Below are 12,905 nucleotides of genomic sequence, written 5' to 3' on the forward strand. Positions count from 1 at the left end.
TGTTGGAGATTTACGGCCGCGCGATTGCGAAGCTACCTATCTGTCGATTTCTAACCTCATCACAGGTAAACAACCTTGTGTTGCGATTAAGGCCCGAGTATTTCATCCCAGGCGACAATATTCTGGAAGAAGGGACCTATGGCAACCGACTGTACACCCTACGCAAAGGCTTGGCCGCCGCATACTGGACAAAGTCGGTATCCAGCATCGCTGTTCTTATGGAAGGCGCGTTCTTTGGAGAAATTGCCTTCTTTCTCCCGAACCAACGCCGACTCGCGACTGTGCGATCGACTACATTCTGTGAAGTATTGTTTGTGTCGAAACATGACTGGCAAGAGTTGTGGACGACTACCAGCAACGCTTCCGACAACCAGATCCAGAAGCACGCGCTGCATGCGATTCTTGGATGGGTTAGCAGCCGGCTACAGCGGTACCAACATGCAAGTTTACGTATCGCGGAGCGTGCAAGGCGGTTGCTTGCTTTAAGTGCTGATCCGATCGTTGCTGCATCGAAAACGGACACTGTATCCTCGATAGCTATGAGAAACAAAATCATTAGCGGGATAATTCGAACGAGGACACTACCACGCAAACCGTCGAAAACAGATCTACGGCGATTGTACGCATCCCCTGAAGCACAGCTTCTCGAGAAGAAGACCGAGTATCTTCTTCTGAAGACAGACAAGTGCGTGAAAAACTTCAGCCCAGACATTTCCAAGATGAATTACCGCAATTCGTCAATTCTCGACACCGTGCGCAGCTCGATGATGATGTCGATTCGCACCTCTGCCCGTATCTCTTCACGGAATCGAGATGGCATCACCTCTGGTGGGATGTGGCACAGCTCAAATGCGGATGCATCGCTATTGAATGGCGACAACAAGAAACTTGCAGACATCCGACTTCTCCAATTCATGGTGGACCTCAATCCTCTTAATAAGCACATACGCGAAAACCTGGGTGACACTGGCATACGTGCCGTTGAGGAAGAGTGCTGGGCTCGTTGCAGACAATTAGCAGAGGCGCAGCATGTAGTTAGCAAGCTACTTGAATTGCTGCTTCCATCAGAATCTGGCGGGGTTACTCGTCGATGCCGGGTTAAAACCCCTTCTGGAAGGCGTCGAGTAAGACGATCGTGGCTAGGTAAGAATTCTCCTCAGAGCGCTGGTGTCGAGGCTCTCGATATGGCGTCACCCACTACTTTGCATCCATCCGTAGGGCGTGATGCCAAACATCGAACAGAAGTAACGAATCTCGCGGTGCTTTCTGAGAGCGCTAGCGCTCGCCGACGGAGATTATCTGTCGCTGCGTCTCCAGAACAGCGCCACGCCGTAGCGTCATCAAAAACAGAGCTAGTAGCTGTTCTTATGCGGATGACACGGTGCCACTCACTGCCAGTGATTGAAACAGGGTTTTTCGGGGACAACCATTCTCGACTGGCCACGAGGAATATCGGTCCAACCATTGATTTCGATATTATCCAGCGCTGTCAAAGACCGCAGTACGTCACGCAACTCATCTGGTACCATCGATATCGAAAATGGAGACAAGGCTACCGCTCTGCAATCGTTGTGCCCCAGATGAAGGGACCAACGTTAGCCATTTCGCCTCGGACTCAGTCCAATAAAAACAAGGGGGGACATGCATTGTCACTGGAAGGTGATATGCAGATCCCCGGGTTCCGTCGCCTCGGCCCTCCACGAATTGCTGCCATGGGGTCGAGCTTGCAGCTGCCAAGTCAGAGCGCGCTTCTATCTGCAACGACAGATCTTGACTCCAAGCAATTCATTCGACGAGTCAAGGAAGTGGGGAAAGCCTGGGATTTAGTCATGCTCATGGTGTCCATCTACCACCTTATCGTCACCCCATTCAAATTGACCTTCGCCATCGCTCTCGTGGAGATGCCTCTAGACGCCCTTCGTAGATGGTCGGTCCTGGAAATCTTTATGGATATATTCTGCGTTGGCGATCTGGTCTATGAACTGCGTCATGCTTTCGTGATGGAGCAAGGAGTGATCTCTGCGGCTACAAATGTGTCGAAAAATCACCTTCGCCGGATTTTTGCTACGAACCCGGAGCTCCGAGCGTACATCCTGGCGATGCTTCCCCTGGAACTACTTCTTATCTCGGGAAAAATTCGCATGCCATTTTCTTACTCTCTTGAGCTGTCAATTGACGCTTCGTGGTGGGCCACGCGCTGGTTGCTACGCATGAATCGCATGCTGCTTATTCGACGAATGGACCACCTTTCCGAGCAAGTTTTACAATACGTGATCCTCGACTTGAAATTTTCAGTAAGCGAATCCATTCTTTACTTTGCGCGAGGCTTGTCGTCGTATCTGGCGACGGGGCATATCCTCGCATGCATTTGGTTTAGCATCAGCGAGATTGGATTCCACTACTATGGCACATCGTGGTTGTCCACCTCCGGTATGCTAACATACATCGCCGAAGGGGAGGCAGTTCTTGAGCAAACTGGTCGCATGCTTAGTGCCGGCTCGTCTACGTTTTATCTAGCGAGCATCTCTCTTGCGCGCAAGTATCTTCGGTCTCTACTCTTTTCGATGGAGTGCATTTCAACGCTTTTCTACGGCGACATCCTGTCGATGAACCCCCTCGAGCTGATCGCGGAGATTGCAATCACCCTCTGGAGTATCTACATTTACGGGGCGCTGGTCGGTGCGCAAGCGGAATTGTTAGATTCTCGAGCTCGTCGGGAAGCCGCATTTGAACAAAATTTGGGGGAATTACAGCACTATGCGGTCCACAACGGGGTTCCGAAGGCGCTAAAGCGGCAAATCAAAACATACTACGCGCGTCTGTGGCGTCGTTGTCGGGGTGAACATGAGTTTGCCGCGGTGTCGGGTGTCTCTCGCGCGCTCTACGAAGACATTATTTTGACTACACTTCGCAACTTCGTCGCGCAGGTCCGGTCCTTTCGAGCGCTCGACGAACACTTTTTGCGCGCGCTGCTCGTGTGCTTGCAGTACGTCGTGTGCTCTGAGAATGAAGAGGTGTTTGTCATCGGTGATGTGGACCGGAGCATGTACTTCATTGCCCATGGCCGCATCTTAATCAAGACTGGTTCTAGCGAGATTGCACGCGAACGAGGAGACCACTTTGGCGAGTTAGCGCTTCTCTATGGGATATCACGGTTGGAAACGGCTGTGGCTCTCACAGTAAGTGAGCTATATAGACTGGATCACGAGCCATACGAACAATTACTCCTCGAATTTCCCGAGTACCGCACTCGCAACAAACTCGCGTGGACTACAGTAGCTGAAGCGGACCCGCTAGGGTCTCTCACACCGCAAGTTTCTCAAACGACTCTCGCGTTGCGACCAAGTATCGCGAAAGTGACCACTACAACTGCGGCAAATGTGGACGCTCGGTTGCAATACTCGTTCGTTTACAGGGCGACCATGGAAATGCTTGCGAATCTGCTTACTCTGCATCCACTAGAAGCCAAGGATCTTATCCTAAAGTGTCGAGACGGGGCCCGGAAGCATTTATTGCGGTCTGCGGCGCAACATAACGAGGGAATGGCGTCGGGCCGTTCAGGACAAGTGGCGAGGGTCACCTTGCCAAACGGAAAACCTCGGCCCATCTTCGAAAGGCGTCGAGCTCTAAGAGCTCAGCAGCAATAAGTCTCGAAGTCCGTGTCCAGGACTTTAACACCATATCGAAACAATAAATAACACACGATTCGGTACTGATTGATCTGTTTTTGATGGGCTAGGTCACGCTACTTAGCGCAACCCCACGCCTGCTTCACAGCCACAACGTCCGCGAAGTCTATCTAACTAGATTGCGTTGTAGTGTGGTCGGCCACCACATGCCCTCATTACTTCTGATACATTTGACTTTTCGCCACGCCGAGACACTAGTTGGCTGCTGGTGTGATTGAGGGCAGTCATTGCCTGGCTAGTGTTTTTTTTTCATGAATACGAGTTTCATTGTATTTTTCGTTCTTTCCTCGAGGTGCATTGTTACGCCTAGATAAGACTTGGGCACTGCTAATCTACGTAAACTACAGGTCAACCCGAAAGTTTTTTTTTTTCTCGACAAATCTGCCACTGCCATCTCGATATGATACAGCTGAACTTGGCGCATTTGGGTTACCTCGACCTCCGGTCGTTCGACTACAAGGTTCAGGACGAGTAGACGGAGGGTGGCCTCCCTTCGGATGCCATGGAAGACTCTTGTCGCCGACTAGGAAAATAACGGAGTGAAAGCGGTGGCTTTGCAAAAGCAAAAGTGAGAAAAAATGTGGATCGACCAAACAACGTGTGCTTGAGAAGAATAGCCGTCGCCGTGAGATTGCGCGTAGAGGTTTTATCGTAAAAAGCAGTTTCATGGTGAAGTTGGAATTGCTGGTAACGACTACTCTTATCGGGATCTATTACCCGTTTAACCGTCACAGGACTGGCAGCTCATTGCCATATATTTTCGCTTGCTATTAGCTTTGACCGCGCATAGTGATCGCCAAGGCGCCAGCGCAAGCAAGGCAAGCTCGTCGTTCGCCATGCCGAATTGTTGGGCAGGAATGACATGCCGTCCACATTATTTGACGGGAACTCTCGAGTTCTGTAAATTACAATAGCAAATATACTTTGGCCGCTGTTTGGTAATTCGTGCTTGAGTACAATTTACTGACAAATGAAATGCGTGTTAAATCGTATGTACGCCAAAGCACAATAAAATGTAACAGCGCTGTTCTATGAATTGTACTCCATGTCTATTAGCACTTTTCGTGGGAATCTGCTGGATGCCCGTTTCGCGGTGGGACTACGTGCGACCAGGCTTTCAACAAGAACCGCGAAGATCGAGTAACGTATCCACGAAATGCACGAGATGCTCCATCATGAGACTGTGCTTCCGGCAAATAGTCCGCATAAGTATTCGCGCACATGAAGAGGTATGATAGTTGGTTTTTGTTATTGTGAATACCTGATTAGCGATCGTATTAGCTGAGTGCCACAGAGACCCTCGATTCAAACACAAAATATGGAAACCCACTGCAACGACAACAGCAATATCTAGAGCAGTCAGGCCAATAATGGAGCGATTCCCGTAGGAGTCTGTGCCGGTATAAGTCCCAGATCCAGCAATAGGCATTCACAGAAACAGCGCTTTAGCCAATCAGAAGCCCGTCTCCCCTAATGCCAATATTTCTCGATCAAAATGTGAGACTTAGGTCTCGAAAGTGCAACGAATTGGGTGGAGAATAAAATTATCTGACCGATAACCTGGACAATTTTGGTTCATCGTACGGTACGCGCGAGCTAACACGTCCGTATTACTGACATAGTTCCTTGTGCAGACCATACGCATGTCCAGTCTTATTTACTAATAGAGTATCAGTTTCCAGCAGTGCTCTCTCGAAGTGTGGTTGGTAAAAAGTGAAGGCGAATTTCCCACTTAGTATTGAAATGCAGTTCTGTTTTAGGTCCGATTACTGTATAATATCCGTTTGGGGCAGTAGTGCGGTGGGAGAAACAACTAAACCACCTATTTCCTGTTGTTATTAAAGAAAAGATGAGAACAGTACTATACTACAGCAAGAATCTATCGTTATGCTGTGCCGTCTACAAATGAAAATCCAGGGCAAAGCACGGCTTTGTTAGAGTTTGCCTGTGATCGCTACCACGCCGCGTAGGCAACGAGAAATAAACAAATCGAGACAGGGCGTAACTTTGCTTCATCTGTTCATATTTAGGCCACGAAATTTCAGAGCTTCTCTTCGTGCGGCGCACGACTTTGTCTTCATGAACGGAGGCGACCACACCTCATCTTCACGAGGGCCTGAACGCGGAAAAAATCCGCGGATGCCGCTCGAGTGATCAGATAAATTACCTGTCACAGGTATTATGCTGGAGTACAAGTTATTTGAAATAATAGGTTTTTTAACTTAATAAAAACTGGATGGGTCAAACACACCAGCATAATTTGATTAGAGCACAGGTAATTCGACATCACAGTCCCCTCAAGCCCGAATCGACTTCAGCAGGTATTTTGATAGGAGAATAATGGCACCTGAGTGGCATCCGCCTAAGGACTCTGGATAAAATCCAGAGAATTATGTCAAGTTAATATAATACCGTCCAAATTGGTAATTACCATATAATTTTGAAAAATACGTAATAATAAAAATGTCAATAAAATATATGTATCGATTAAGAAAAATGCAAAACAAAAGCATATTATTATACAGTAAACATAGTTCAAAATTGTTACGAGCAGTATACAGTTAATAGCGGATTTAATTTGTTTGTTAACAAGTAATTTAGAATAAGAAAATAAAAATATAAAAATATACGCACGATGTTTAAAAACGTTTTCAAAAACGATATTATAGTATTCATTAGTAGAATTTTTTTCCATTTTGATAATCCCGGCTTTCATCTCGTACGCCAATGCGTGGTGTGGCACGAACCACCACATCATTTTGCTGTTTGCGTTGGAGTTCTAACTGATGCTTGCCTCCTCACTTCAGATTCTGTTGGGAGATTCCCATCTTTCAGTAGGAATTCCCGAAAATAGGGCTCAGGAGCTCTCTTTGAATGTATAACTTAATAACAAACGTAACCCTCTTAAGGGCAATTTTTTTTAAAAATGATTTTGGTTTTGCCTTCTTGTAAAAACACATTTAATGTATTACCTGTGACTTGTTAGTACTATTAGAATTGAAAAATTTGGTATGCTAAAATACTCTTTTAATTTATGATATCGCAATAGTATTTGCTTGTATTGTATTTTTGTGTTTTATCCATACATTTTAATTATAATTTATATACGAAGATTTTCTACTATTATGGTTGCGTTTCATTCATGTCACTAACGTAAATACTGTACATGTGTATAGTGATAGTTTTAAAACATAAAAGTAACAATGTATTTTACGAGAGAGTCTAGTATTAGTTCTGTCGATACAATAAATTTTACCGGCGATTATAGTATTAGTACTGTTGTGTTCTTGTAATATAAATTGATAATTGTAATACTACTACGGTATGATTAGAACATGTCCGATGGAGAAGGTCGAGTGCGAGGGGCCGTTTTGAATGGACCCAAGTTGGGGGTACTATCAAGCCCTGCGAACTGCTGTGCTTGTTTTGAAGCCGATCGGCCTTAGCATTGAGTGATAGTACTGACGATCCTAATAATGAGAAGGATTATAAAGAGCCCAGTTTTCGGAAACAAGATGGGTCGGTGATGCGATTTGGGCGGGTGGGTGGGTTGAACCCACAGGGTTTTATTACGCTTCATTTTAAGCTTGAGTTTTGTATACACGTTAATTGGAAGGCACAGCTACCAATTAACGTCTATGTTCCTGTACACAAGTAGCACACGGAAGTGGTCCCTTTTCAAATACTGACTGTGAGGAGCAGCAGGAAGACAAGTCGTCGTTGTATTCGGTTTCGTGTAGAAGTGAGAAGCTGTCGGAGCGTTATCGGACTGATTTGAGTGGGACTATTGGCCGGGTGCCCAAGCTCTGTGAAAGTATCCTTCGTGAGTGTAACACGTGGCCAGAGGAGCAAGTGGCGAGTTGTCGCGCCTTGCGCGAAAAGGAACAGGCGGAGAAGAACGAACGATCTCGTAGTGTCCCCCAAGGAAGCGGTTGAGAAGTGCAAAGCTTTTCGTACCTCGGTATAAAGGGGATCTGGAAGCTCGACCGTGAGTCCAAATTGGTGCTGGAAATCCCTACTCGCCTGCGAGAAATTGAGGCAACAGTTTTTGATGTTTACACGCACAACCAAGATGCCAATGTTACCAAGTTGCTCAGTATGTGCGCAACATCCATCAAAGCGAATTCCTTGCTAGCTGTTGGCCAGCAAGCCGACAGGCGTCTAACTCCACCAACCTGGTCGGAGTTGCCACGCGAGTGTGGACGTCATTCCTGGCGCAAACGCTAGATTCACTATCCAAGCAACTGCTGTTCAGAATAGCCTTGGAGCAGCACGGTTGGTTGGCTTCATACGCAGAAACCAACCGCTGCTGATCTTGATAGCAGCACCAAACCAATGGTACAACAGTGATTTGATGATCTACGCGAGACGCTCCTGGCGAAAAGCGGGCTGCTTTTGAAAGTCAACACAAGAATTCGCAGAGGGACAATTTTAAGTAACGGAGCGAAGAAGATTGAGGCTCCAACCACTACGTACCACGATGTTATCAAGGTGCAATTGAACGATCGAGTAGCCTTCGGACGGAGCGCTTGGGCGGCCATTTACTAAATAGCTACGATGCACGCGTTGCGATTTTTACGATCAAGACGCGGTCGGCCATACAGATATGCACTGGAGAGGAGCAAATATTGGTGCACTTTCCAGCTGATAAACATCACGCGCAAGTGAACCGGTTACTTCCACTTTTGGAAAGATTTCCTCGCTTGTGATTTCAACTAACGGGGTCGAAGCATGGTCATGGTTCGGTTGGAGTTTACAAATTTGACGAAACATTCAAACGGATGGATTGCGTCAGAGTTATTGACTTGGGTGTGCGCTCAACGTTAACTGCTCCATTCCAGGATGCGTTCTTACTGGACAAGCAAGTGTACGTTTCAGATTCGAGGAGCAGTGCACAAGGTATCGACATCCAATGTGACCAAACTTCGATTGCCGCAGACATCTACAGCAATACTGGTACAATCGCCTTTCGCATCCGTCTTATGGGATTCTCAGACAATCTTGCGATTGGGACAGTTTTATTCAGTGCGACCTCTGACGGAACTTACGAGACAAACTGTCTTTCTCTCAACGATTGCCGCAATCTACCCTTTGTCCAACTAGAAGAGGACATTCCTCCAGGCGCTCATTACCTTTCTACATGTTCAAGCAAACGCGCTGACAGTGCTGCGGGATGGAGTGGACCAATCTTTCGGTGTACCAGAAGTGGAGCAAGTCGCGGTCGAAATTTGCTAAAGCGATTCGATTTGGGGTTTTATCGCCGCTTTTGTCAGCATGGGAAGGCCACGTCGTCGTCATCACGTCCATGGGGAAGCAGTCTACTGGTAAAAGCTACTTTCTCAACCATTTAATCCTCGTTGGCTACCGCAGGAAACCGTTGCACAGATGGTGCGTGGATGACGCTTCGAATAATGAGCGATGTTTTGCTTGTTCTCGGCTTCAAGGTCTGGGGTCATTCGAACGAACAGACCCAGAAGAAGTTTTTCTGGCTGTGCTGAATGCTTCGCTATCCATGTTCCTAATATTCCGAATGGAAATGCGGATCGACAAAGAGATTAATAAGCTTTTCACCAAGTTTCATAAGAGTATGACTTTTGAAGAAAGACAAACGTCTTATTCGAGGAGTATTTTACACGTGTGTGAAGGATGTTAGCCCGTGCGATGGTCATAATGTCCTCTCAGAGTTCACCGGAAAACTAGAAATCTGCTGAAGACCACTTCCGAGCGAAACTTCCTCGCCAACATGTACTCGGGCAAAGTGAGTATCAATTGTTCGCCTCCGCTCGGAACTTATGGTTATCATGAGTGTGCGAGATGGCAAACTGTAAGGAGCCGTGCCGTAACGCAAACCATTTTCAGGTTTGTGAGCTTTTGAGGTTGGGTATGGTCGTGTCAGTGACCTGGGTGTGGCGGATCTCGCGGAGCACCTTGGTGGAACAGTCAAAGAAGCCAATTCGATTGATGACCTTGGGGACACGTTCCGATCAATCTCCATGTCGTTGGGAGCTCGAGCAGGTTGATTTGCAGTAACAGCGTTTGAAGTGAAGCGCAGCAAGAGAGGGTCATGTCAGGATGAGGATTGGTGTCGATGAAGTGCGTGAAAACATGAAAGTTATCCGAGAAGATACAGCGAAGGGGCAGAGGGCTGGAGTAAGAACAATGCAGCTTTTATTATTTGATCCCCCACGAAAACGTTCTGATTTCATTTCGTCCCTACCGCTGATGGTACTCCACTTAGCGAAACTACATGTTCGTTATGGACTACGACGATGCTAAGCAGGCGTAGTAAACTTGATTCTCAGTCTATTCGTTAAGTAAGAACTTCGTAGAAATGGAGTGTATTCGACGAACGATTTCGGGGTGCATAGCCGGTATAGCAAGTGGGGAGCTCGAACGCCTTTCGAGTGTTCTCAGGTATTCGCTTTTGTGCTCTTCAGACGGTGTTGACAGTTCCGCCACTGCCGCTTCCAGTTGCTCTATGCTGTCGCTAAGTTTCTCATGAGCTTCCTCGCGAGGTGTCGGTGACCCACTACGCGAATGGAAACTGCGCACCACATCATCGACAGGTTCCGCACGCGCGGTAATGAGGCCCAACGCTGCTTTGAGCTGTCGACGAGCCCCATCCCGGCTTTTGAGATACAGGTCTCTGGCTTCCAGCGTGTCAACCTTGCTCAATTTCGATAACAATTCCATCGCCGAGCGGTAGATGTACGAGTGTGGCAACTGAGCGTCAATGCGCTCGGCATTGACTGCGATTTCCTCCAAATTCATCAGCGTTGGAACTCCGTTCAAGCTCAACGACGGACCTTTCAGGTTAGATAAACGATCCGTCCCAGCCTTTCCGTATTGCCGGAAGCACCGCAGAGCTTCTTCGACAATCGAGCGGTCTCGGACAGAACCAGACGAGAACGTTGTCCAAGCTAGCTTGTTACGAGCACGGTATTCTGGATATTCGAGAAGTAGGCGCTCGTAGGGTTCATGGTCAAGACGGTACAGCTCCGTCACGCAGAGCGCGACACATGTCTCTAGCCGTGAGATGCCGTAGAGCAATGCTAGCTCGCCAAAGAACTCCCCGCGTTCACGAGTAGACTCGCTCGACCCCATCTTCACGACCACTCGGCCGTGTGCAATGAAGTACATGCTACGGTCCATGTCGCCGATCACAAACACCTCCTCGTTCTCAGAGCACACCACATACTGCAAACAGACAAGTAGCGCTCGCATGAATTGGTCATCGAGCACCCGGAAGGCTCTAACCTGCACGGCAAAGCTACGCAACGTCGTCAAAACTACGTCTTCATACAGTGCCCGCGAAACCTTTTCCACCGCAGCAAACTCAGCCTCGCCTTTGCGGCGACGCCACAGGCGCGCGTAGTACGCCTTAAGCTGTCGCTTGATCCCCTTGGGTACCTCATTCTGGACCAGGTAGTTCTGCAACTCGCCTAACGTCTGCTCAAACGCAGCCTCGCGGCGAGCTCGGGTATCTAGCAGTTCACCTTGAGCCCCCACGAGTGCACCGTAAATGTAGATACTCCATAGGGTGATTGCAATTTCAGCGATCAGCTCGAGCGGATTCATGGATAAAATGTCACCATAAAACAGCGTCGATATGCACTCCATCGAGAAGAGTAGTGACCGGAGATACTTGCGTCCAAGTGAAATGTCATCCAAATTGAAACTTGTGGACACCTCGCTAAGCCTTCGCTCTGCTTCCCCTTCCTCGGAAGTTCCAGAACCTATATACGTCAGCATGCCCGATGTTGAGAGCCACGAGGTGCCATAGTGATCGTAACCCAGATCACTTGTTACAAACCAAATGCAAGCCAGCAAATGACCCATGGTGAGGTAAGACGACAGTCCCCTCAAGAAATAGAGGAAACCCTCGTTTAGCGGTATTTTTCGTTCGTATATAACGAACTGGAGAAGTTGTTCTGTTAGCGAGTCAATCCTACTGACAAGCAGAACACGATTCATTCGCAACAACCAACGAGTTGACCACCACGAAGCTTCAGTTGATTCGACCGACGAAACGAACAGCGGAGGGACTCGCACATCTGCTGCAAATAACAATATCTCTAACGGAATCATTGCCAGTATGTCGCTACGCAAGGCTGGGTCTGAGAGAAAGGCTCGACGAAAACCTGTTTGTCGAGTCTTTGTCAAATTGGTGATGTCGCCTTGTTGTGCAGTAGAACTCGACCGGACTTTATAAACCACGTCGGCGACGCACAAAACATCCAGAAAGATCTCGAACGCTGACCATCTACGGAGAATACCGCCGGGTAGCTCTGCAAGTCCATGCGAAAAGCACACCTTAAATGGTGTGATCATCAAGTGATACATTGCAATCAGAAACATGATGAGATCCCAGGCATTTCCCACCTGCTTGACCGTCTTGATGAACTTCTTTGCTTTAAGCTCTCGAGTGGCAGCACGGAGAGCTTGTTGACTGGAGAGCTGAAGCCGCGACCCCACCGCAGCAGATCGAGGATTTCTACTTCCAATCACGGTCTCGCGCGTGGAAGGTGTCCGCGGAATGGCATCATTTAGATGACGACGACTGATGGCCAAAAGGGTTGTACTCGGCTGTTGTTCCGGTAGAACAGAAGACCGGCTGCGGTCTCTCCACAGCCGATACCGGTTGAACAGCATGAGCTGTGTAGAGTACTCTGGGCGTTGGCAACGCTGTAGGATTTCAAAATCAATACCTGCCTGGGTGCTGCTCATCGCCAAGTGACCGTCATCCTCGCGCCGCATTTTTTCAAAAAAGGCGCGACCAAAGTTGGGCAGTGAACGGCAGCGAATCATGCGGCCCAGTCTTTTTGCCTGCTCCGATGGGACTGAAGTTGGCTGTTGCTGTTGCTGTTGCTGTTGCTGTCCCTGTTGGACGTTTACTTGCTGCAAAACTGAAAACCGACGACCGCGCGTCGCACCTCCACTCTCCCTCGATATCCGAGCGCCAAGCGCTGGCGCAGCTGCAATAGCTAGAGCCTTCCACTTTCTTACGGCTTCTGGTGCAGCCGAGCGCTTATTAATCAGCGTAACCATCACTTGATGGTGCACTTCTCGCTTCCGGCTGGCATGCTCATCGTAGCGAAATGATCGAGCTCGAAGTAGTTTATTTCGAGCTGGATTAATCTTGACCTGTCGATCCAAACCAGAACCGCCCCCTACCACTGCCGACGTGTGCATGAATGCCGTTTCCGTTGGAGCAAG

The 12,905-nt window shown here is 48.2% G+C and overlaps 1 protein-coding gene across 1 annotated transcript; it reads right to left on the reverse strand.

Annotated features, from left to right (window-relative positions):
• Positions 1 to 9,992: 9,992 nt before the first annotated feature.
• IUM83_02485 (Voltage-gated Ion Channel (VIC) Superfamily) lies at positions 9,993 to 11,309 on the reverse strand (the record flags this gene model as incomplete). Its single annotated transcript, XM_067926410.1, has 1 exon — positions 9,993 to 11,309. The coding sequence occupies one exon, from the start codon at positions 11,307 to 11,309 to the stop codon at positions 9,993 to 9,995; it is 1,317 nt and encodes a 438-aa protein (XP_067796474.1).
• Positions 11,310 to 12,905: the final 1,596 nt, after the last annotated feature.

The sequence above is a fragment of the Phytophthora cinnamomi genome, assembly GCF_018691715.1.
Source record: "Phytophthora cinnamomi strain GKB4 chromosome Unknown Contig16, whole genome shotgun sequence".
NCBI lineage: Eukaryota > Oomycota > Peronosporomycetes > Peronosporales > Peronosporaceae > Phytophthora > Phytophthora cinnamomi.